At 45.9% G+C, this 25,791-nt stretch overlaps 1 protein-coding gene across 2 annotated transcripts; it reads left to right on the top strand.

Moving 5' to 3' along the window:
- Nucleotides 1-22,391, top strand: SPINT2 (serine peptidase inhibitor, Kunitz type 2). 2 transcript variants are annotated; one of them, XM_036876671.2, is made up of 7 exons: nucleotides 8-435; nucleotides 15,525-15,695; nucleotides 17,953-18,012; nucleotides 19,257-19,310; nucleotides 19,919-20,080; nucleotides 20,337-20,375; nucleotides 21,731-22,391. In XM_036876671.2, exons 1-7 carry the CDS (start codon nucleotides 330-332, stop codon nucleotides 21,895-21,897), a joined length of 759 nt encoding a protein of 252 aa, XP_036732566.2. In that variant the 5' UTR covers nucleotides 8-329; the 3' UTR covers nucleotides 21,898-22,391. The 2 variants fall into 2 exon arrangements, with proteins under 2 accessions (XP_036732579.2, XP_036732566.2); XM_036876684.2 differs by lacking the exon at nucleotides 15,525-15,695 and having other exon boundaries at nucleotides 1-435.
- Nucleotides 22,392-25,791: the final 3,400 nt, after the last annotated feature.

Genomic DNA, 25,791 nt, shown 5'->3' with positions numbered 1-25,791 from the left:
CCGTGCGCCCACCGAGCGTTTAAGGGTGTGGCGGGTTCTGAGCGGTGGGAGAGTGGCTCAGCGTCGCTGGGGGCTAGGGGGTGAGGGAGGGACGGAAGCATCGTGGGCGTAGGAGGCAGTCTGCGCACACCGACGGTCCGAGAAAGCGGCTTTCCGCAGACTCGGGCGTGACCGCCAGCCCAGCACGGCGCCGACCCTCTGGGAGCGCCCGCACCCGAACACGAGGCGCTCCAGTGCGCGTGCGCGGCGAGGGTCTTCCCGCACCTGATCGCGAGACACCAGCGGCCGGCTGCTCGAGGCCTTGCCCGGGCGGCCGGGTGGATCCCGTCATGGCCCTGCTGTGTGGGCCCAGGCGGTGCGGCGCGCTCCTTGCTCTGCTGGCCTCGCTGCTCCTTTTCGGGGCTGAGGCGGCCGACGGAGAACGTGGCGTCCACGGTGAGGGCCCGGGCGGGTTTCCTGGGAGGCAAGGAAGGCCGGAGGGCCGGAGGCGGGGCGTTAGGGGAAAGGTGTGGTGGGGGGGAGGTGGGAGTCCAAGGGGCCCTGGACGAGGTCTGAGGGGAGAAGCGGCTGGAGAGGGAAGCGGGGGCGATTCGACGGAATCAGCCCTGGGCGGCTGGTCCTCGAGAAGAGGTTTGGGGGCCTTTGGGAGTGAGAACGGGCGAAGGAGCCAGGGTTGGCAAAGTTTCCTGCGGCTGAGGGAGGAGACTAGGTCTGTTGACCAAGAAGGAGTGGCAGCGGCCCTTCCTGTGGCAGGAAGGGAAGGGGGTGAGAGGCCCAACAGACGGCCAGCCTCTTCCTGGCAGCGGAATGCTGCATGGCGCAGGAAGGCCCTGGGAGGCCAGGCCTGAAGGGTGGCGGTTCGATTAGGTGACCTGGTGGCAGTTTTAGCCTCAGGGAAGGCGTCCCCACTTAACCTCTCTGGATATTAGACAACAAACGGCGCTCTGAGAAGCCCTTCTGGATCAGTTGCAGTAGAGCGCCCCCAAGAAAGGCGTTTCTCTGATAATCTAGAAGAAGAGCAAAATTGTTGGCAGTGGTGGGGGCCTCTTAGTAGAAGAGTGTTTGCTTTGAGAAGCTTCGGTTGAATTCGTTGGACTTGTTCATAGAGGTTGGTGGAGGATAAGGCCTGGTTTAAACCTCTTACACTATGTGAAAATACAACCTGAAAGGTCTTTTTGAGTAAGTATTACAACCTTAACTGCTTCAGACAAGCACAGTAGGCTTTGAAAAGAATTCTCTCTTGAAATAATTCATTGATTGAGCAAAACTTACTGCGCCCCTGTGTGTCAGGGTCTGTGTTGGCACCCGTGCTAACAGTTGTAACTCGACAAGCCAGGTCCCTGTACTTTAGGGAGCTTATATTCTAGTTGGAGAGACGTAAACGTTTAAATGAAGGGCACTCACCACAGTATTAAATTATTAAGTAAATAAACAGGGTGAACTACATCCACAGTGATGTAAGATGATGGGGGCCACTTGAGCTCAGGTGGTCAGGGGAGGTCTCTGAGGAGTGTGACATCTGAGCTCTAACATGAACAATGAGGTGGCGGCAGCCACATAAAAATCCTTGGGGATGAGTGTTAAATTAGAGGTAACCAAGTGACAAAGGCCTTGAATCTAGAACAAGCTTGGTGGTATTCAAGGAAAAGACAGCTTCTGTGGCTGGAGTAGGAGTGCAGGTGGGGGAAGAATTGGAGAAGTAGGTAGGAGCCCGCATTTTGGGTGGACAGAAAGAAAGGATGTTTGTGCACCAAGTCATAACCTATAAATGACTTCTGGAGCTGGGTAATCTCTGTGCCTAAGGCTGACAGGCAAAACTGAGTTAACAGGGCTGTTAGGGGTCAGTGAAGGAATGCTCAGTTCTAGAGGACCAGGAATCAGGAATGCAGGGTGAACTTGCAGTCTGAACTAGAAGTTGTGGGCCCTTCTGGACTCATTTAGGAAGTAATTATGTTAGGATGTACCTGCCCTTTACCTGTCCTGGAACTTTATCAAAATTGAGTTTGGGGCTAACATCTATTACTTTTAAGGTCATACTGTGTTACTTAATCCTTGAAATAACCTGGTGCTGTGGTGAAGTTAACACATCTTGCCTAAGGTCATTTGATAGTAATTGACAAAACCAGGTCTGGCTGCAAGGCCTTCTGTGTTCCCAGTGTTCTTCCCAGCTGCTGTAGCTGGCGGGACCTACTGACCTTTCAGAAGTACTCCCGTCTGGCTGGGTGAACTAATGCCCTCACTTATCTGAAGTTCTGTTTGTTTGAAAGCTTTCAATAGCTTAATTTAAGGCAGGTGATAGTTCTGATTTTTTTTCCTTCTCTTCTGATTGCTTTGATTTTTCTCAGGAAGCAAGGTCATTCTGAGGTGTTTCCCCAGCCATGCACAGCTGCACAGTGCCACCAGATGAGTAGGGTGAGGGGGAAGTAGGTAGTGAATATGTGTAAGGGAGTGATTATAACAGTTGCTCAAGGAATTTAGTCTATGTGAAGACATGAGGGGGCTGAATAGAGGAAAACACCCTGAATAGGGCTGACAGATTGTTGGAGCTGAGGCTTTGGAGGGAATGAACTAGAAAGGATACAATGGGCAGCAAGTAAAAAATGCAGGAAACTGAGATTCTGAAGAGGTTGCAGGTATTGAGACAAGGTGTAGGTGTGACCATGGGAGGAAGGGGCAGGAGGGAAGATAGAATCACTGGAGGAGAGGTGGTCTGGGAACCAGGAGGCCAGGATGGTTGGAGAATTACCTACCTGGACATAGAAATCAACTAGGATGATGGTAGGAGCAATGGGAGTTGCATGAGCCCTGAGCTAAAATCAGAAGTGAGGAGAGTGGTCTGGGTCAGCAGGTGACACAGAAGGTGGGGTGCAATCTACTCTGACAATGAGATTCATAGCTGGGGGGTTTTGAGAGAAGAGGAGAATTGTGTAGAAGCAGTACCAGGAGCAAGGAGACCTACCTACTTGGAAGGGCACAAGAGAAGGCATATGTCTTCATTGGAGGAAGAAAGGACAAGCATGTTCAGAGATGAGATTGAGGAAATGAGAAATTTAGCTTAAAATAGGTTATAAATAAGTCTGGAGAGGCTCCAGGAGTTTGGTGAAGGGAGAGAGAACAAAACAGGCTGTGTGGGGATGAGGGGGAATTCAGGAATCTGGGGCTGATGTGGTGACAAGCAGTGTGGTCTCAGTGAGACTCACAGTGCTGGTGATTCCCTGGGTGGTGGAGGGCCGATAGGAAGGGGTGTGGGTTGTAGTGGGTACTTGGAGGCTTGGCAAAGAGTGGCCTGGCTCCAGACCTCTGCAGGTGGCGTGGGGAAAGCTGATAATGCTCAGGGTGTTTCTAGCTTTCAGGGAGAGTGCGCATCTATTATGGCCTCAAACAGGCTTTATGTGACTTGCAAAGTTTCTAGAATTGAGAATTTTTTAATGGAAAATTTTCTTTTTGGCTTTGCCTGAAAAATACAAAGATCTGGCAGCACCAGGTCAGTGTTCCCACATAGCAAGCACCATGGACTGGTTCCAAGGCTTCTGAAAGAACAGTATTCCCTTGGCCTGCCCTCTGTATCTCTTAAGCATTTGAGTTGTGACCCGTCACCTTAAGAGTATGCCCTATTTAGTAAACGGAGGTAAATAAAACATAACAACTCCCTATAAATTGTATAGTGCAGTGAGTGTGTTATGGCTGCTAGAGAGGAAACCCATAGGTGGCCACAAATGTACATGGCTTTTTGTCTCAGGTGGTAAGTCCTGGTATTTGGAGTGCCCCCAAAATATGTAATTTTGATCAATACAAGGGCAGGTAATGTATTTCTTTTCAGAATAGAACCTCGAAAATTCCTTCAGCGAGTTTTAAGTGTGTGGTTCTGCTGCCAATAACTTTATGCCTGGCCTTGAGCATTAGGACTTGTGTTATGGTTACTTGGCTCATAGTCCTGTTGATTGTTCCAGGAATTTCCACTGGAGATAAGTTCAACAGCATTCCTTTGAGAGCCTCCACTGCACTTTCTAGTGATCTTGAGTTTCCATCTACCTATTTGGATTAATTACAGTTTCTCCAGAACTGACTAAAAAGGGAACTTGCCAGAAAATCTCCAAAAAGTATGTTATTAGTCACCAGTCCTTTGTCTTCTCCCCATGGATACTTGTAATCTGAGTGGTCAAAGATATGAAGTGAGATACGAGCTAAAGTGCAGCTGGTGTTGGTGATCATCTGGGGGTTCTCCACAGTATTCTAGTCTTTTCTGAATCTTATAGTACTCCTGTCCTTCACAGAAGAGGCACATGTTTTGTTTGCATGCAGGATAGTTTGGTTCCAGGACAGTTTGAAATATTTTACACTGATTTATTCACATATTTATTGAGCACCTACCAAGTGCTAGGCAGTATTAGGCCCAGGAAACAGCACTGAATAAAACAGATGATCCCTCCAGTCCATGGCGTTAGACTTTACTGAGAGGAAGAAAATACAATGAATATATATCTGGTGATGAGTACTATGAAGAAAGGTAATGTTAAGGTTTGGTGTGCACAGTACTGAAAATGTGGCTACCAAGGCCCAAATGGTGATGGTCCCTGAAGAGCATTGAGGGCTTTGCTTTTAGATCCACTGACGACAGAAAGGGCCTTTTCCACCAGAAACATTCCTTGCCCTGGTCAGCATTTGAGAGCTCAGCCTTCAGTAGAGAGAGCAAACTTCTCTTTCACCCAATCCACTGTTTTTCATTTTACCCATCTCCAAAATCATTCGCAACACTCAGGCTTGTCTTAAGGTAGTTGGTCAGGTAGCCAAGCCTCTTTGCCATGCCCTGAGGCAGACGGGAGGCCAAATGAGGGATGAAGTAGCCTGTGAAGGGGTAGAGATCACTGAAGGGGTCACATCAAGATAACTTAATTAGCCCAAGAGGCCTTGGTGGCCCCCTAGTCACATGACTAATGGAGACTTCACAGATGACCCAGAAGCATTAGCTTAACGGATTATGAGTGTCTTGTGCGAATCCTGATCCCAAACATCATTCATTCCACATGTTTCTGACGATCTTTTTGAATACTCCCTGTGAAAGAATGCTGGAATGAGGATGCTGAGGCCCAGGAACTTTGGAGTTGGGTAACTTTGAAATTTTTTTAAAGTACATTTTTCATTATCAGAAAGCCATTTTAGAAGTGAGGGCAGGGATCTAGCTGTTGTTTTACACACAAATGTTTGAGATGGATCTCACCAGCAAGGTCCTGGGTCCATGGCTCCAGAAGCCCTTTAATCTGAAGTCCCTGAGTTCATATGTGATACTTTGTCCCTATGCATCCCAGGGTCTATCATTTACAGTCTTCTGTATGCTCTTAATAGGGTAAGAAAATATTAGGTATTATAATCTATGGCCTTTCAAAGGGCCACTCTACAAAAGTAGATATGTAGTGTATTTGTCGTATTGAAATTTAATGGGCTGATTACTGGAAACATATGAAAAAACTCCTTGGGGGTTGATAATGAACAACAAAAAAGTTGAGAAACTGTTCTAGGCAGATGGTTCATTAGCGTTCATCAGTTTCTGAAAATGGTCTGTGATTCAAAAAGGTTAAGAACCCCAAATGTGAAGGTCCATGAAAAACATTGAAACTTTATTTTCCTCCAAGTTATTCAGATGGGCTACTCTGATTCTAGTTGTGGATTTACATAGGCATAGAATTTATAGTCCTGTTTGAGGGGTAAATATAAGGTAGGAGTGGTTTACATTGTCCTGATAGTTTATGAAATGTAAATGTTTGTATCTAAATATTTTATATCTAAAATGCCAAGATTTTATATCTAAAACACTAAGATTTTATGAGTCTTATAATTTAAGTTGACTTATCATTGTAAATGTTTTTTCTTCATAAAAACCTTATTTTAAGGTTTCTGAATTACTTATCCTAATGACAGCTTCCAGGCATCTGAACCTAGAGGAGACAGGTAGTTAGTAGTTTTCTGTACTGGAAACAGAAGCACTCAAGTATGCAGAACCTATCCAGCTAACCAAAATAGGTGGATTTTTAGATCACTATGAAATAAGGCTGGTTATAAAATAAACATCAACTTTTGGAATTTGGCACAGTACAATTAAAATTGCTATAAGTACCTTCCTGGTATTCAGTACCTCTTTACCCACACCAAACTTTTTAAGATTATCTCAATTACTTGGTGAAAAGGTACCTAAAGTCCAAATCAGTAACCAAGGCATAATTGTTCTTCTTTTTCCCTAGCCTCTGAACTCTTAATCTCATGATAATGTAGTGTTGCAGGACTTTGATCTGTGTGATAGTTCGCTATTGTCTTATTCTAGGTGAAGAGAAAGAATTGTATTGCTTCAGGCCTGACAAACGGTGCCTAGAGGAAAAACAGAAGGGACTGGTTTGGTCAATCCTGAGTGAGGTTGTACTTTTGGTGTTCTTTATCTCCTGTATCCTATTGGTCTTCACATTCAGTTGGACTTTCTTGTGGAGTGTGTCATCCTGTTATCTTCATTCCCACTGTCCCTGTATTAGTCTGGTCTTCATAGAAATACAGCATCTACTATTTATTCAAAGCTTTGTGCCCAATGTTTTAAGCACTTATAAACTAAAGGAATTATTTAATCTTCACAACACTCCTATGATATTAGTCTGTGTGTCAAAGAAATCACTCCCATTTGAGTTGTTTTAAGAAATGCATCTGTGTAAGCCTGAAGAATTTATCTCAATGGGGCCTATGGAGGGAAAGCTGGCTGTATCTCCCCACTTTATTACAGTGAATTCAGGTTGCAGTGAGCGAATGCCCTTTCCCAGATAAGCCACTGTCAAGATAGCCTTGAGATTAATAAATAGTGCATTCCAAAGTAGGAAACGTAAGTCTAGAAGTCATAAAAGGGGACTTTTTGCTCACAAACTTGCCAAAAAACACTTTCATACTAACTAGATCAAGAACAGGTATAACTCAGACACAGGGCTTCACTTCAGCTTGGGCTGTCACAGTGTCCTCAAGACCTCTTGCTGACATTCTCAGCTTTTACCCTAATGCAAAGAAAACTTTACTGTTTACTACAGAATATTTCTGACACCAGATGTGTGTGTTTTTCCGCATCAAGCAGTTACCTAATTCTCATCAGACACCAACTGGGTGTTTCTGTCAAGTTAACTCAATTCTGACACTAACTGCTGGAGTTAGCACAGACCCCACAGATTAAGAGCTCAGTCCCACAAGACTGCCCTCCTCCTCAAGACACCAGTTGAAAATCCCGTCTTGTTACCTATACTGCTGTCCAACCTGCTATAAATCAAGGGTTCCCATGACCTCCGTTGGGTTCAGTAATTTGCTAGATCAGCTCACAGAACTCAGGGAGACACCTGTATCAGTTTATTATCCAGGATACAGGTATGCAGCCAGATGAAGAGAGAGCGATGCCTGTAAGGGTCCTCAGCACAGGAGCTTGTGTGATCATGGAGTTAGGGGTGAACCACCCTCCTGGCATGTGATGTGTTCCTTAACCTGGAAGCTCTCCTAGACTCCTTTGGCTAGGGTTTTTCATGCATGCTTCCTCACGTAGGCATGAAAGAATATTCGCTTAATCTCCCACTCCCAGGGAGATTAGGAAAACTGCCCCCAGGAAACACAGTAGGTTAGGAAGAGGCAGCCAGAGATCTTGTATGCCAAGATCCTTCACCAGAGCAAGCATATGTCCTACACACTTTTGCCAAGTGACTCTTGATTGCATTACTCCCCTATACCAGAGCCTTTGATTATTTCCTTTGTACCTTGTGTGGCTTACAAGCCTTCAAATTCAGGGTGTGATTGTAATATTTTACCTTGTGTTTTTTTTTTTCACCCTATTGGAGCAAATCTTGTGGATCTGACTTAAATGTGAAGCCCTGGAGGACAAGGACCACATCCAGTCAGTGCCTTCTATATAGGATGGCTACTCTGTCCAGTTTATCTTGGAGGGGTCCAGTTTATGCCACCACATGTCCCAGGGTAACTAGTAAGAATACTCCCTTTAATTCTGAAAAGTGTCTGATCTGGAGGATGAATTACATGGTCGCCCTATTTACCGAACACTTGTTGCTTAGTGCTGCTCACAACCCTACGGAATGTAGTACATTCAGCGTTACTTACCATGTAGTTTTAAATTTCTTAACTGAAAATTTTAAGCAGACAAAAGGAACTATAATCCACTATCTGGTAAGACTCTTGACCCTTAAAAAAATTAAAAGAAATGCATTTATAAGATTAGAGTATTAAAACTCTTCTAAGAAAAGTCCCTTTCCCTGAAGGTAGATTCCTACATGTGTCTAAATTAAAATTTAGAAAAGGAATCATCATAAACCATTCTTTGCTTTTTTCCCCTTAGTCATAGACATTTTTTTATCCTGGCACATACGTATTTGCCTTTTTTTAACAGCTCTGAGTATTCCATCATGTGGATTTCTCACAAGTTATTTAACCAGGACAAGCAAGATGAGTCTTGGTGATAAATTTTCAACTGTTGCAGGTCTGCAAACATGGGGCTCATTGTGGACATGGCAATAGTTGCTCCTGTTTGAAACTCTTGAATTAAATGACAATTCATTACTTTTCTTTGCTTTTTGATACTGAGAAGTAAACTGTGTTCTATTTTTTTGTGTGTAAATTAACGATTTTCAAATGTCTTGGGATTATTGTAGCAAACAATTTCCCTTTGGCCATTATCCTTAGAATTCTAAGTGGTTTTAACAGAAAGAGTAGGACTGTTTTTAGTGATAGAAAGGTGTGCTTCAGCATTTTTGGCAAGGGATAAACCTGAGGAAAGCATGGTTAGTGTTGTAAGAAATGTGAACCATAGGAGTCTGATAGCTTCTGACTACACATACAAGACTTGCTGAGTTTTGCAATGATAGGGGTGGAAAATCTGATGAGGCTATTTTTATAAACACTCTAAAGAAGGGATTGGCAAAATTTGGCTCAAAATCTAGCATGAAAGCAGACGTAGACAATTAAAAATTTATTTATGGACACTTAAATTCTATTTCATATAATTTTTACATGTCTTGAAATGTTCTCTTAATTTTTTTTCAACCATTAATAAATGTGAAACCATACTGTGCTTGCAGACCATATGCAGGCTGCTTTCATGCTATGACAGAATTGAGTAGTTTGAACAGCCTGTGTGACCCGCAAAGCCTGAAATAAAGGCAGAACTTGCCTTGCATGTTTTGGACTTGCACGAGTTTCCGTTACCACAGTTTATCAACTGTGAGTACTTGGATCAAGTACAAGTTCAGCCACAAACCACTGTGTAAATGGCACATACACAAGGTGTATTGGTCACTGCATACCGATTACACTCAGTTCACAAACATATTAAAGCATGCCGTTGCACTGTTGCCTCCTTGTTTTGCGGTGAGGAACCTGTGGGATAGTTTACCAGAATGGTTGTCGATAGGGGGAACTGGCTAAAAAGGCAGAAGTGTGCCAAAGAGAAAAAGTAGTGTTGCTGGAAGTGAGACTCCAGTCCAGCGTAAATGGAGTGATGAATGAACCAGCTAACTGCGGGAATGCTGACTTCACCTCCATTTGAGGACTGGGTATGCAGCCTGAGGCCCACTTATCCACAGGGTGATGAAAAGAATGGTGTCCTGGTGGAAATAATGCAGGAACAGACCTCCACAGAGAGTAAAGGAACTCTGAGAGCACTTAAGTGACATTGAAAGGGCAAAGGATTCAAGTTAGAAGCTGATCTAGACCTAGAAAGATGTATGATAGTTCACTGAAGCACACCGAAAAGATTATTCATATTATTCTAAGTTCTATGGCTAAAGACCCATCCCAAGCACTCTTCAGACTGTTGGTTTGTCTTTTCTTAACAAAGAATTGAAACATCAATTCTGAAGGTTATAATGTTTTAACTGAGAGTGTACCAAATAATTTGTTTACTGTTTTTTCATTTTATACATTTATAACCCACAGTTTTTATGTTTTGATACAAAATATTAAAGGTCATGGAACAGGCATAATTTTTCCTGTTGCTTTTCATGATTCCACACTATTGTGCAAAGCACTGCCCGCATTTATCATTTGGCCCACAATAAAACAAGGTCACTGACCTGTGCTCTAGAAAACCAGATGGTTGGGAGGAGGAGGACCACCAGTTCATGAGTGGTTGCAGGCTTGTGAGGTGATAGGGGCTTTCTTATTAGGCATACAGTCTGATGAGAAGGCAGTTGTTCTTCAGCTTATAGCACTCATGGGAGTAAAGAGTGTATCAAGGACTAGAATCCTAGGAAAGTTGATTTTGCTTGTTTTAAAAGTAAACAACTCTGAATAAGTATAAAAACATGAACAAAAGAAAACATCAAACTCAAGGTGATCATTAATTGGGGGAGACAGCAGGTGGGATTGAAGTGCAATAGAAAGGGTTTCAGCTCTGTCAGTAATGCCTAGTCCTTTACAATGTTGGAATTTGATAAAGCTGAGAAGTAAAATGGATGGTGAAGTAGATGAAGGGGATTAAGAGTTGTAAACTTCCAGTTACAAAATAACTCATGGGGGTGAAAGTTACAGCATGGGGAATATAGTCAATAATATTGCACTAATTCAGTGTGGTGATGTGAGTTGAGTATTTTGTAATGTATGCAAGTGTCAAATCAACGTGTTGTATACCTGAAACAATACTATGTCAGCTATACTAATTTTTTTAAAAAGCTGAGAAGTAGGTGCACACAAATGTTACAGTATTTTCTATACTTTCTAGAATACCTGAAATATTTTGTTAGAGGAGATCGAAAAGGCACAGCTGCAATTGTGCGATTTTGGAGAATGATTAGATACCATCATCTTAAGTCTGTAATGTTAAACAGATTGGAGTGCTTGGGAGCCTAAAATTTCTGGGGTGTCTTTGTTACAGGGGAAAGCAGATCATTCCAGCCTGCTTGCTTGCACAGTGGCATCGGCTGGTTGTTTTGGTTAAAGTTCTAGTGAATTCCGAACTAGAGAAACCTGTTTTTCTTGAAAGACCAGTCTGTTTGGCAATTTTGTAATAGATAATGTTCAGAATGCCTGCCAGGGTTTTGTAATTTCGTTTCCTATTTCAATAATGTGTGGTTTTAACCATTTCTGATGCATCTCCATGAGGTTACTGTTTATAAAAAGCAGGAATTCCATTTTTATATATTCCGAAGCAAGTTCTCTCCAGATTTGGTGCCCTTTAGCTTTTCTCTGTTCTTCCTGTATATTTCGAAAATTTCTAGTATGTATTTAATTTTGCACTGGCGTTTGTGAACATACATATAATACTTGATATGTTCAACATACTTTTCATGGTTGTTTTCCAACACTATTCTAAGGCCAGTATATCATTTTGTCATCTCAATAACAACAACAGAATTCATTAAAGAATAACTTCCTGACAACTAGTGACTCTATAGCATCTTACTATGCTGATGGACAGTGACTGTAATGGGGTATGTGGTGTGGATTTGATAATAGGGGGAATGTAGTAACCACAAAACCTGAGCATAAGATTGTATATCAATGATATCTTAATTAAAAAAAAGAATAACTTCCTGATAATTTGTCCAACCATGTCTGCTCCTCAGCTTGGCCAGGTCACATGACATAGTTCTGTCTGTGACCCTGTCATTGAGTGTGACTGTAAACAGAGACCCAGCAGAGGAACTGGCCTTGGTGAATTCTCAGAAAAAGTCCGAGGAATGTTTGGGCTTTTAGGCCACTTGGTTTCTTTTTTTTCCCACTACCTATTGCCGTTAGTGGCTTTTTCTGTCTGTTTAAAGGGTCATTATGTTAATGCACTGGCTGTAATCGACCAGTATGAATTCAGATCCAGCTCTGCCACTGCCTTAGCTTAGCCACCCAAAAAGCCTTGTTGCCCTCATTTGTAAAGGGGTGTTACTCCATGAATCACAGTTGTATTGTGACCATTAGAAATAGCGAACATAATGTGCCTGTCATAATGCTTACTAAATGGGGTGTCAAGAAACAAGTAACTCTGAATTTTGGTTCATTTTGATTTTAATCTGGATCTACCAAAATACAGAACTACTTTTTTTTCTGAAGGAAGTTAAGTAATGGAAGCCATCTTACATACTTAAGTATTTCTGGCTTTTTGTCCAAGCTTTTTGGAGACCATGAAAGAGAAAATGCTTTGATGTTATTTGGGGAGGAGGTGAAGAATACATGGCCTGTGTTTCCTACAGGAACACTGTCTCCTTTGAAACAAGCAAACAGAAAACAAAATCCTTAAACATGAGGTCACTTCCTTAAGCCTAGAGAGTAGAAATACACATCATAGAGGCTTAAAAGCAATTTAATAAGTAAAAGCATGTGACAAAATTAGACTTTTCTCTATACTTACAGTATACTCTATACTTACTATCTTGATACAATAAGGGTATGGTTAAATTTTGTCTTAGTTTAAATTAGTTCACCCAGTTAAGCTACTAGAGCCATTTTACTTCATTCAAATTTGTGTAAAAAATGTTATCTTTTTTCTCTTTTTATTATGGGTATTTTCAAATGTAGTGAAAAGTTTTATGAGCCCCCATGGACCATCACTCAGTTTCAGCAATTGTCAGCATCTGTCTGTCCAGAAATACTGTGTTTTTGGTTCAAACTTTTTCTTAATAAAGAGGTGTTTTTAAATTCCCTTGGGACAAAAGTGAAGTCCCTCCACCCCATCCCTTTCTTCCCCACCCAAGAAACCTGAAAATAAGGATACTTTCTGAAACTTAAATTATGAAATCGATTTGTAGTCATTGAGAGCAGATGGGAGCAGCTGTCTGAAACAGAACAGAACAGACTCCCAAGCCCACAAAATCCGTAAGAAGGGACCATGACACGTACAGGAGAGAGTGTTGCAGCCAAGAAGAAACATGGCGGCAGTCAGGAAAGGAAAGGTTCCTACCAGCAGTCCTTGACTGAGTGCATCTTGAGCTCGCTGCTGTGAGCCTCTGGTTTGCAGGTAGCTCCCAATGGAGAGGACGTTTTCAGGAATCCTACATAAGCTTCCCTTATTTGACTCCTGATGGCGTCCATTTCAGCTTGCTTTCTGAGGTGGTATGCTGGATAATGTACACGTCCAGCATGCTTGACAGTTACTTTCTCTGTGTCCTCTCACACGCTTTGTTAGCAGGGGTCGGCATCCCTGCATCTCATCAGCGCTGGGGCGCAGAGAATACGTGTCTGAGCCTGCAGAGATGAGGGCCAGCTCCCAGGCGGTGTTGACTTTACCAAGCTGGCTGTCATCCATCTCTAGATAGGCTTTTTTTCTTGGTCTCTTTACACATCCCTCAGCTTCTACACCTGCACAGTGTGTGTATCTGGCACCCCAGCTTGTGAAAGCCACTGAATTCTCCCCATACTGTTGCTACCCTGTTGCCTTCTCTGCTGTGGTGTCTGTGGTGCCTGGCTGCCTTGAGCTTTCATTCAGCCCTCTAAGGTTTTAGTTTTAATTGAGATGTAATTTACACACTGTGCAGTTTACCCATTTACAGTGGAGAATTCCTCCCTTGGGATTTTTGTCAAAAAGACTGTACCAGAAATGGCTCAGGAAGCGAGGACACGTGTGTTCTCCAGGCCTCTTAGCTTGGTGGGGCGTTTGTAGGCTGCCCCCTCAAGCAGTTGGGTGTTCTCTGCTTCGTGTTGCTCTCGGTGTGCAGTCCTACGTGGGTCCTGTGTGGTTCTTCTCTGTCCTGTCTTGGTGATAGCAGTGCTGCCTCTGGCATTTGACAGCCTTGTGGGTCAGGCAGAATCGCACATCAGAGAACTCTTCTGCCATGTTCTCTCCCTGGGCTTTGTTGATTCGGTATGTTTTGTGGCCGGTGGCACATTGTCAAAAACAGTGCTCTAGGTGCATTCTCAACTGGTTCTGGTCTGATGTGCCCACAAAGGGCACTCCTGTTTAAAAACAAAAACCTGCTTTATTAAAGTATTTAACATGCCATAAAAATCACTCATTTTAAGTATATAATCCAGTGGGTTTTGGTACATTTATGGAGTTGTACAACTATCCCCACAATCTAATTTTAGAACGTTTCCATCATCCCCAAAAGATCCTTATGCCCATTTGCAGTCACTCCCCACCCCTAGTACCAGGCAAACATTAATCTCCTTCTGTCTCTATTGATTTGCCTTTTCTGGACACACTGTAGGATTCCATTCATAGGAACTGTCTAGATAAGGTACTTTTTAACTGGTGATTTAATGGATGGTTGGTTGCTTTCAGCTCAACCGAGTTGCTTACATCAGAATATGCCTTCTCTGCTGTATCAGTTACCTGTGATTTACTGGTATGTGTGGGAGTGTGTGTGTGTTTTGCACAGCACCAACCTTTTTTGTCTGCAGATTGATGTTTTGTGGAACACTTGGTTTCATGCCCATCATTGTGACATATTTTGGAAGACACAAGCACAGATCCTGCCCTCTGTGCTGTTGAACGTTACTCCCTAGTTGTTGAAGTAAACCTAACAAACATGAGAACAACTAGAAAGGAGTAAATGACAACTTGCAACCAAGTGTTGGGCCTAGAATGCTTTTATTTGAGATGTTTATCATGTACCCTGTGCCAGGCCCCACCAGATGGAATGCCTTATGCCAGCGGGTAGAGGCCAGTGGAGGCAAGGGTGTGGGGAGAGGTGCCGTGGTGGTACAGGGCAGACACTGAATCACATGGTCAGGTTTCTCCCTTCCCAACTTACTTTCAATCCTCTGATTCCTGCAGGAGAATGTCTCATTTGGGTGTAGGTGGTATTTCCATCATTTGTTAATCTCTCCCTTTTATTTAAGAGAGCACACATTTCTAAACCTTCTGCAAGCAAATGTATCTGACTGGAATTTTATGACTTTTGTGTCCTTGTGCTACCGTGAGGCCAGATTTGGGGACACCTTGAAACCCAGGCCCATCTTTGTGTGCTCAGACGGAAGCTATTACCAGTGCTGAAGCAGAGGAGTGACCTGAGTTGCCTTTGGAGCTGGGAGTTGGCAATAGGGGGAAATAGAGTTAGGTGTCTGCTTTCTGAGTCTCTTGTAATGTGTGTGTGCAGAGGTCTGCCTGGGCAGGAAGCAGATGGAAGGTTAAGAAGAAAGGTCCTTCCTGACCTCATATTGCCAGCTCCAGTCTTTCAGTGCTAAGTTCCCCTTGGGCTGGTGTGCTGGGCACATATCCAGAAGGATCCTGAAGTCTGGTTTTTTTGACATTGAAAGTCATATTTCTCTATGGGATGTGTGTGTCTTTGATGGTAGAGGCAGGGACAAAATCAACATGCCCCTGAAATATATTTCAGTTGGGTGGGTTGGTATCTTTGTTGTTAGATAATGTGACTCTTTACTGTGCAAGAAAGGAATCACTTAAGAAGGCCTGGTGGCAACTTTAGTAACAACTCACAGAGGACCCATGCTGGAACTTGAAGCTCTGGTTCTTCTGGGGGCTCTGGACCACTGGGCCTCCTCCTGCAGGTCTGTGCATATTCATTCTCTTTCGCCAGGATTGCCCTGCCAAGCTCACTGATCTCTGCTCTGTGTTTCAGACTTTTGCCGAGTTTCAAAGATAGTGGGACGATGTCGGGCCTCCATGCCTAGGTGGTGGTACAATGTCACTGACAGATCCTGCCAGCAGTTTGTGTATGGAGGCTGTGAAGGGAATGACAATAATTACATGACCAAGAAGGAGTGTCTTGAGAAATGTGCAGGTGTCACAGGTAAGACAGTGGTAGCTGGGGAATTTTGTTATTTCAAGACAGTTTATTACTTGGGTTGTGGGTTTTCGCCTTTGGTTAGTTCTTCATGGCTGAACCAGGGGATGTTTTTAAAAGCAGAAGAAATAGTCAAAGGGTTGCCCGCCCAGTGGTTTCACAGCTGTGTCCTCCCACCCCTTCCCAGAAAGGGGAGAGCAGATGCAGGCTGGAGCCGGGGGTTGGGATGACTGGGTCTTGTTCCCAACTTCCTTTCTCCAACTGCTGTGTGCAAGCCCCACCCCGACCTGTTATAGGAGGAAGTGGCCTTCCACTTCTCAAGCAGAGTCTTTCAGGTCTGCTGAGACAGGCTGCTCCCCCTTCTCCGTGGGCCTGTGGCTTATTTTTACCTCTGGGACAAATGACTGGAGCTCACCCAGCCAGCCAAGTAATGAGTCATGCTAAACAGAACATACTTCCTGGAATCCATCCTCCCACCCTCACCTGCGAGGGATTCTGTGCAGTCAACATAATGTTGACTCTCAGAGCCTCACAGTTTAAATAAAAACCTAAAACCCCACAGTAGTGTGCTCTGGCTCTGAATTGAGCCGTGAGGGACTTCTTGAGAGCTGACCAGCCAAACTGTCTGTGAAAGATTTTCATTGGCCGTCTGCCTAACACTGTTACATGATATCTTGCATCCTTTCTTGACAGCCTGGCATTGACATGAGGACTGTAGGTTATGACTCTGTTGGGGTGCGCTGGTTCCCTCAGTGCTCACTGCACACCACTGGCCTGCAAACCTGTGCCCAGAGACAGGCCCTGCATCCTCGTGGAATTTTTATGTCTCCTCACTCACTGGCTGTAGTCAGTTTGGCTTTGAGCTCTACATTCAGAAACTAGATAAGCTTGCAAAAGTTGTGTGTAAAGAGGGGAAAACAGCAGTGGCCTTGGCGGTGGCCTGAGGGTTAAGGTGTGGTGCCCGTGTACACAGCCCGGCAGTGACCAAGCTCCTCAGGGAGCATTTTCAGTTTGTGTGTGCCCGGTGCCTAGCAGGCACTCAGCAAGTGTTTGGAGAGCTGAGGTGCCTGGGTATTGTTTTTGGATCATAGAGGCAAGTCCCTCACCTTTGGGGGGCAACTAGCAACCTTACTGATAGTGTCTAAAGAAAAAGCCATTTCTTAACATTTTTCTGTGGTCATCTGATCTCATGTGGGGGATAATTAAGGGAAGATACTTTTTTACTACCTTCCTTGTCCTGTCCCAGTCAGGAGGTGACTGTATCAAACGTACCTGCCTGGTCTGGTTACTCCATCGTGAGAACCCAGGCAGTGGACAGTGGGCGTTCACACAGGATGTCGCCCCAAGGGGCCATGGGTTGAGTTTTGCTGGGGGAAGGTAGCTGTCTCCCTAGAGGGGGTCCAGAGTGTGGCTCCCCTGCATGTCTCGAGGGGTTCACTCATGAGTTTGAGAGCTGGAATTGCCAGAGCAACTAGTTACTGGAGTCTTTTGCCAGCATCTTCTCTCCCAGGCAGACAGGCTGTTTGGGAAGCCAAATGATAATGAGAATGCCAGCCAATAGATCTATAGTGAGAAGCAGAACCATCCAGGGGCAGACACGTGGGGTCCTGTGCTGCCTGTACCTTCAGTCTGTGTAGGCAAGCCTCTCAGCCAAATCCCCGGGAGATACTTGGAGGAGAGGAGGAGGTTTGTGGTGTGAATTCAGTGGCTTCGGGTTAGGACAGCCCTTTGCCTTTCCACATGGTCTGCTGGATCACAAGTTCTGCTGTCCTTCCTGAACCCTGCCGGTGCTCCCTTTATGTGCTTCCTTAACCGGTTAGCCTCTCACCCCACGCCCTTAGCTTTGGAGAGATAAAGTATACATAACATAAGACTGACCGTTTGTGCTATTTTTTCACTGTATAGTTCAGTGACATAAAGTACATTCATGCTGCTGTGCACCCCTTAACTTCTTAATTCATAAGGTGGATTAATACAGTTAAACGGGTTATTTGATCCTGGAAACTATTCTGTCCTTTTGTAAAAGTCACTTCACATAGCGAGTTGATTCCCAAAGAGTTGATGTTAAAGTTGAACCCACAAGGCCTGTCTTGGTTCCTTATTTCCAAGTTCTGGCAGGCTTGTGGGCCACATAAAGGAGAAATGGGAGTTGGCTGGGAAAGGCTCATGGGCCCGTGGCTGCTCAGTGTTGCAGTTGGTTTTCTTGCACTGGGCAGTCTTCAGGTGCACTTTCTCACCATGTTGTTTATTTGTCCCCTTGTAGAGAACACCTTTGGTGACCTGGACACGAGCAGGAATGGAGCAGATTCCTCTGTCCCAAGTGGTAGGTTTTTAAAAGGACCCAGGATGCAATGAGGGCCATCTGGGTGGGGAACTATGAAAGGACATCTGTAATTTTGGAGTTGTACAAGGGCTTCCACCTCCTGGTTCTGTTTCCTTAAAATTGGCAAATGGGGGCTGTGCCTGGGCTGCCAGCTTCTGGCTCTTTGTCGGCATCCTTACACGGGAGTCCACTTACTCTGTACAGTGGACAAGAGGGCTGAGGAATTCTACACTGCATCTGGGCCGGCCTCAGCTTCCTCCTGGGGGATTATTGTGGTAGCTGCATGTGGCTCAGGCCCTTCTCTCTGGGCTGGCCTTAAGCCCCCTGGCCCGGCCTGCCATGCTGTCTTCACTGCCCACCCCACCTCTCCTGGCCTGTTCTCTCCTTTGCTCTCTGTTGTCCTTGGTGCCTCCCGCCCTGTGCTGAACCCTCTGTCTTCTGCCACCCCCACCTCCATCTCCGCTGCAGTCCTTGATCTTGAGGTTTGTGTTAGCTTGCTTTGTAGTGCTGACAGCAGCTGCCCCATTCTTCATTTTTGCTCTAAGGACTCTGGATCAAGAGCCTGGGGTGAGTGGTCCAGATGCATCAGCAAGTCCAGCCCAGCTTTCCCTAAGATCAGTCCCCAGGCATTGGGCTCTGCTGGGCCAGACCTGCCTTGGAGGGAGGGAATGTGCCCCCGCTTCATTTGAAGACAGTTGGCCCATGGCCATGCACTGGTTGCAGTCTTAGCTCTGGTCCTCTGCATCTGACATTGGTGCTCACATGAGAGTGAGCTTTTGAGTTCAGAAGTTGGCTGACTTGCAGAATGCCTAGAGTTAGATTAGAGTCACTTCCAGTTTTTCTAGGCCAGGAGTCCAGTGCTCTTCATGGCCATAGCTTTGCCTGGGTTCACTCTTTATTCCTGAGCTGGCCTGTCCAAGGTCATGCAGAACCGTGGGGTGCTGGCATGATAATTGGTTTCCATCCTGTTTCAGAAGAAAATTTCCCTAGGAGGTTTCTTCACTGTGTCAGAGAGTGAAGAAGACCATCTCCATCATCACCCCAGAAAATGTGGCTAGGGTTATAGTTTCCACAGTAACCTGGTTGGTGATGGAGCAAAGCTACTTGTGGAGTGGGCTCCACACCCTTTCTTCTAGGTGCCAGTATATCCACACACCCTCAGTGGGCCCTGTTAGACTCAGCCCCTGCTAGGCCCATATCCTGTGTCCATCCCAGCTTCCCTGACTCAGGTGTTTGTGTTTTAGTTCCCAGAAGGCAGAATTCCGATGACTTCTCCATCAATATTTTCAACTATGAAGGTATAAATTAAAAAAAAATATTTATGTATGGGCAAGATGCGTTTTCTTACTGTTTAGTTGAAAATTGACACACACTTGAGGATTTCCACTAAGGAAACTGTAGCGCAGGGCTTCCTGACCTTTCCCAGGTGATAGAACTTGTGAGGCTGCCCCAGGGTGGCAGGAATCCTGATGCCCCAGGGCAGGCGGGTGGGGAGCTTTGCTGTGGGGAGGTGGTGTGGTGTGTGGGCTCTTCCCCTCACCAGCTGTGTGGCCCTAGGCAGAGAGTGTACTGTGTATAGCTCTGCCTCAGAGCCCCCAAGTGTGAAACAAAGGGCCCTGGACAGATCTCTTAGACACCCAGTTAAACCTAGTAAAGTGCCTAGAACAGCACATGGCATAGAGTAACCTACATACCGACACAGTCTGGCTGTAAAGAGAAGGATATCTGAAAATGTGGAGTAGTGTATAGAGTGGGCCAGACTGGCCACATCTGTAAATTACAGTTTCTTCAGCAGAGAGCAGTTTCTCCTTGGGCTGGCAGCTGTGTGACTGCTCAGAAACATTCTAGCTATTTCACTCCTGCTGGGCTCTGCTAATTTTTACCCCTTGGGCTGTCTCGCTCCCAGAATACTGCACTGCCAAGGCAGTCACTGGGCCTTGCCGCGCATCCTTCCAACGCTGGTACTTTGATGCTGAGAAGAATTCTTGTGATAACTTCATCTACGGGGGGTGCCGGGGCAATAAAAACAGCTATCTCTCCAAGGAGGAGTGCATGCACCGCTGCTTTGGTAAGTCTGTCTGACTCCTCAAAGTCCAGGAAACCATGGTGGGCAGATGAACCTTCCCAAGAAGACACCAGACCAAGGGCCTTGGAAATGCTGTCCTTGGGACTCTAGGGGAGGAAGGCTGGGCTTTGGCCCCTGCTGTTGAGCAGACATGTCCAAGGTCCCCTCCAGGAAGGCCCAGGGCTGAAGAGAGTCCTCAGTTGGTGGCAGCTCTGGCAAGAGGAGACTGGGCTGCCCTCAAGGTTGTGTTTCCTTCCAGGCAAGCAGTTGTATCCTGTCCTGCCCCACGGCACTAAAGGTAATGGCCTCTGGCTCTCCCCCACCTGTCTTCCTTGACTAAGCTCAGCTGGGGTTGTGCAGGCTCATGTCGTCTTGGACACATCATCCTTCACTGTAAACATAGTTTTGGTAGAAAGTCATGCTTCTGCATGAGAATGGCCAGGCAGCTTGGAATGTGTGGTGGACGTTTGTCCTACTGCACAGTGCACATAAATGGGGGTCGGGAGTGAGTCAGACTCCACCCTGGCAGCCCCTGGGGTGACTGGAGACAAGTCCCACTGTGAGGTGTGTGGGGATCTTCTGTGCACAGGCCTGAGATTGACTGCAGGTTTGGAGGGAACTTGGCTGCTGTGGAGTGTACAGAGTTGGTTATGGGTGACAGAGAGGAAGTTGGAGAGCCCTCGCTGTGTGCAGGCAGAGCAAGGCAGAGGCCACTGCTGCTGTCCCCAAGTGGTCCAGTCTGACACACAGGCTGGACTTCCTCTCGCTTTTGTTTTTTATTCTAAGCCTGAGTCACGGATGGTGGTGTTTGCACAAAGGACCTGCCACACTGGTTTGGCCTCTTTCCACCTGTTGCCTCCTAAGGAGCCCAGACCTGGCCTGTGTGCCTGCTCTGTTTTAGAAGAGGAGCGAAGCTAGAACCTGATTTGCCAAGCATGGGGCAGAAAGGAGTCCAGGTCTAGAGGGTTGGAGATGGAGAATTGCACCTGTCTGATTCTGTAGCCAAGGGAGGAGAGGGAGCCAGGTAGCTGCCACAGGAGGCCACATTTCTTGGGTGGAGCCCCACCTATACTAAAAAAAAACAAAAAACTGGCCAGTGGGACTGCAGTGGAATAACCAGTGTTAAAGTTTCCTGGGCAATTAGGAGCACGAGGGTCCCCTCCCAGTCCTGCTCCAAGTACACCCTTACCCCACCCTTAAACATCATTTCACAGGCAGCCACCCCCACCATCTGCAGGGCTACGTCTTTTTCTGTGGCTAGTTGAGGGGCGAGGTGTGTGCTTTTTGCATCCTGATGTGCATCTTTTAACTTGGGACTCCTATAGGTTGCCCTTGAGAAGAAGTAGGGAAGTAACAGGGTTGACATGGGAATTTTTTCTTCAAAAAAAAAAGGAAGATAAGTAGCCACTCCTTTTGTGTGCACATATCATGGCACCTCCTTTTTCAGGAATCTGCTTAGGATGGTGGGGACATATCCTAAAGACTTCCTGGTGGGTGGTGTCAGTTCTTCAGGCCCTTCCCACATGGGATGGGAGGGCATCTGGCAAGGGTGCTGGTCCTCACCCTCAGCCTACATGGATGGCCTGTGTCCCTCATGAAGCCTGGGTGGCTGTTGCCCTCCAGCCTGTTCTGAGGCCTCTCTCTCATCCCCAGTGGTGGTCCTGGTGGGGCTGTTCGCGATGATCCTGATCCTCTTGCTGGGAGCGTCCGTGGTCTGCCTGATCAGGGTAGCACGGAGGAACCAGGAGCATGCCCTCTGCACCATCTGGAGCTCTGGGGACGACAAGGAGCACCTGGTGAAGAACACATACGTCCTGTGAATGCCCGGTGGTCATGGGACCGCCACCTTCAGGACTCCGCTATTGAAGAGGACCTGGAAGGGAGGGGAGACAAGTGTAGAATGTGTGTGTGCTTTTTAAAATAGTGATTGTTTTGTGTTTGTATGATCATTAGGGCTTTTGGTTTGCATGTTGCCCAAGAAGGTAAGAGGGCTACTTCCTAGTCTCCCCAGGGTGGGTCTGCTTTGGAAATCCTCTTGGAGAAGGGCTCTGTGTCCGTTTCAAGTGGTCCGGGATCAGACGAGAGCCAGGTCCTCTTCAGTTTCTTTACTCCAGGTATAATTTTCTTTGCTTATATTGAATCCTATTCCCTCCTTTCCCATCACAAAAGTGATCTTCTAATAGTTCCCTATGTTTGTTTGATTTGTGGGTTCTTTTTTTTTAAGTAGGTAGAAACAAGTTTTTTATTAGGATTCTGAAAGAAGGAGAGTAAAATGTACAAGGTTAATAAAAAGGGCCTTCCCTTTTAAAATAAATTTCAAATGCTTGCTTTCTTTATGGAACCACTAAATTTAACTCTGAAAATTATCACAAGACACTACATGAGGTGTCCCATTCTAGTAATGGACTCCTTAAAAATAATCTCGTATCTTTTTGAGTAAAATTCATATCTTTTTGAATGAAATACATCTTAAGTTACAACTGAGTGCCTGTAAAGGTTCACCAAACAATACTGGGCCTTACTACTAGTGGTAAGCTTTTACTCTATTATACTTTTAAAAAATTCTGGCCACACCCTACCAAGTTAATTATTTTTTTTTTTAATGATCCCCTGTGGATTTTAACCCACAAGTTTGAAACACCGTCTTTGAGGGCATAGAATGGATGCCTCCTGTCCAGGAAAGGACCAAAACCTTACTGTGACTGGAGTGGTTTTAACCAAAATCACTTTGGCATCTGTGATTTTGATCTTTTCCTGCAGGTCTGCAATCTTCCTCAGGTCTCTCACATGTCCCTGCATTGAAATACGGGGACAGGGCACCATGTGGCTGAATTCGACTTCTGGGCTTAGTCTCAGTTCTGCTGCCTGTGTACCTATGGGTGTCCTTTCCTGTCTCTAGACTCTGGGAGCACGCACACCCCCTGCGTACCTTCCAGACATGTATTCCTGAATACAGAGCAGTATCTGAATAACCCATGGGGTCTGGCAGGTGGCCTGGGAGTGGGTGAAGGTGTCAGGCCAGCTTGTGGGCCCTGTGTAACCTCACAGTTCCTGACAGTTTCAGACTTTGGCTCCCATTAGAACAAAAAGACAACAAGCCCTCCCTTCCCCTTGACACTTCGTAGAAATCCCTTGAGGCCAAAAAGCTGCGTTCTGTACAGTAGGGGAAGACTTGCATCCATTAGGCTTAGACATGTATTCACCAGAAGCAAGTTGGGCAGATAGCTCGTGTGCTCCTTCATGGCCTCCCTGGCCCATGGCAGATATTGCTTGTGAGTTCTGGCATCCTCCCCGCCAAGCCTTTCTGGCAGCCTGGCCCTTGTTGCAACTGACTATGTTGAGAAGCAAGTGAAAGCTACTTGCCATATCTGACAAGTTTGGGACCCTAAGCTCCAGGAGAGCCTGTGGCCCAGGGAAAGAGGGCCTAAGCATTGAGAGAGACTCTGCCCACCACTATCCAGGTGTGCAACAGCAGCAGGTCATTTAACCATGAACCTCCAGTGGCCCCACTTGTCAGACAGGTGGATGTGAGGGTTACATAAAGTTGTAAATGTTAGGCCGTCCATGGCGAGTGCTCAGCAAGGGCACCACCTTCAGGGGACTGGCTCTGCCTGCGTACCTGCCTGCCTCCTTGTTCCTCCTCAGGAGTTGGTGGCTGTGCCCCATACCCACCCTGCCACCTCACGAGTGACTCTCCAATCCATTCTTGGCTCCCCTTGTGTTCAGGAACCTCAAATCCGCTGATGCCTCTCCAGTCTAGCAGAAGGGCTTTGACCACTTAATTGAACAAGAGTTGTCTCTCCTTTAATATCTTAGGCATGTGAAAGAAAAGGGGTGTGTTTGGATTTTTTTTTAAAGTTAGGAATCGTTTTTAAATAATTCTGTGATAGGAAGATCATCAACTGAATTCTCTTAGCACCATCAGGGACAGTCAAGCTTTCCAGGTTTTTCATACAGTGTACTTTGGTGTTTCTGGTGCTGAACCTTAGCAACTGTGATTCACTTCTGCCAAAATCTGCCCCATTCACCCCATGGCCTGGGAGGCCCCAGGGTCTCACTTGTTTCTGGCAGATGGGCTGCATCAGGCCTTTGGCCCCTCTTGCTCTGGCAGTGATGTCACTGCTGTGCATTTCAGGTCACAGTGCTGCTGTTCAAGTCTGGTCAGCCTACTCCTGCCATGCCACTGTGGCCCTGGAAACAAAATGACAGAGGTTTTTACAGTTTACAGGCGCACAACGGTGCTCTCTTTGTTGCAAAGGGTGCCCAGCAGTGGGCCAGTAACAAAGGTATTCGGTGGGTTTTACATGGCCTTTGTCATCCTCGGGTGGCCAGCATCATGAAGTGGTGGACTGGACTTCTAAAAAATCAACTCAATGTCCTCATTCTACCTCCTAGTCCACACACTAGTAAAGCAGTGTGGTCACTGAATGTGGCTGTCCCCAGAAAGGGTTTATCTCTAGACCATCTCCTGGGTAAAGATCAGGTCAAAGGGGTTGGGAGTTACAGAGCCTTTTGAAAATTTGGGATTCCTACCCTCTTGGTTTCTGCATATGCTGCATCTTCTTTTCGCCTAACATCAAGCCCTGGCCCAACAGAAGGGGACTTCAGGGATTGAAGTTAATTCTGGTTCAGCCCAGAATGTTTCTTGGACTGACTGGTCCTAGGTCATGAAAATGACCATTTGGTCATCAAGTGCCTGCTTGCTAGGCTCTGTACAGTAGCCCACATGATCTCTGTAAATTTATAAAAACTCAAGTTCTATTCACATCTGACTCTTAAACAGAAGGTCTGCATGTGAGTAGATGATAGAAGTGAAACTGCTTACTGGGATAGGATACACACTGGTTTCATGTCCTTGGAGGGAGAGCAGCAACCCGGCACCTGGGGAGGGAACGCCTTAGATCCCAGGATGCAGGGGTGCAGAAATGCTTGCTTTGTCCTCTGAGTCTCACTGCACCCTGCCAAATGCCTGGTCCACACAAATCCTACAGCATCTGCAGCCAGCAGTGCGCCCCGTAGACAGGCCCGTCCTGAACCATTTTGCCATGTCTGATGCTGTCAGTGGCAGCTCCTGAATGTGGGCACCACCCCTAGATGCTTACAAATGCTAGAACCAGCACAGTCTTGTTCTACTTTGGCTGACAAAATCTTACACTTCTGATGCCCAAGCTGCCTTGGGCTGTGCCTTGTATGGGACTGAGGGTGCAGCTACTCATTGGCATGCCCATGTGCCTTAACCAAGTCAAGGCAGTGGTGTTCCAAGTCAAGTTTAGCAACAAACCCTGTGTCCCAGTACTCCATGTGTTTGCATGTGGGAAAGAATGAGCCACAGTGTCTGCGTTCAGCATGGAGGCTACTTTTGGGTCTTGTAATTATTGATTATGACTCCAAGATAAGTAGGTCAGTCTGAACTCCCTTGTGCAGGTCCTAATAGATGATAGACTTAGCTTTAGATAACATCCTGGCTCTGAAATAAGCCCTGCTCGTTCATAGCTGGTCCCTGGAGTCAGACTCTGGACAGCAGGTTGGCCTCTTATCAACAGGACTTAACTACTTGCTCAGACTCCTGTTAGTAGCCTTAATGAGTATGAGGCAAACAGTGAATTCGGTCCCAGCCTCTGTTAGATGAATCAGTGGTTGACAGAACAGCATACTCAAGAAAGATCACCAGAAGCCAGGAGGGGTGGGTTACAGAGACAGTCTTCCATGAGGGT

The sequence above is a fragment of the Manis pentadactyla genome, chromosome 15 (genome assembly GCF_030020395.1).
Source record: "Manis pentadactyla isolate mManPen7 chromosome 15, mManPen7.hap1, whole genome shotgun sequence".
In the NCBI taxonomy this organism is placed as follows: Eukaryota; Metazoa; Chordata; class Mammalia; order Pholidota; family Manidae; genus Manis; species Manis pentadactyla.
This window is presented reverse-complemented; position numbering and strand designations above follow the sequence as displayed.

Bases quoted from the DNA above. Each gene is read 5' to 3' on its own strand.
- SPINT2 (XM_036876671.2), top strand. From the start codon at position 330: ATGGCCCTGCTGTGTGGGCCCAGGCGGTGCGGCGCGCTCCTTGCTCTG. The intron at 19,311-19,918 runs GTATAAATTAAA...TCTCGCTCCCAG, and splicing joins CAATATTTTCAACTATGAAG to AATACTGCACTGCCAAGGCA. The intron at 20,081-20,336 runs GTAAGTCTGTCT...GTTTCCTTCCAG, and splicing joins GTGCATGCACCGCTGCTTTG to GCAAGCAGTTGTATCCTGTC.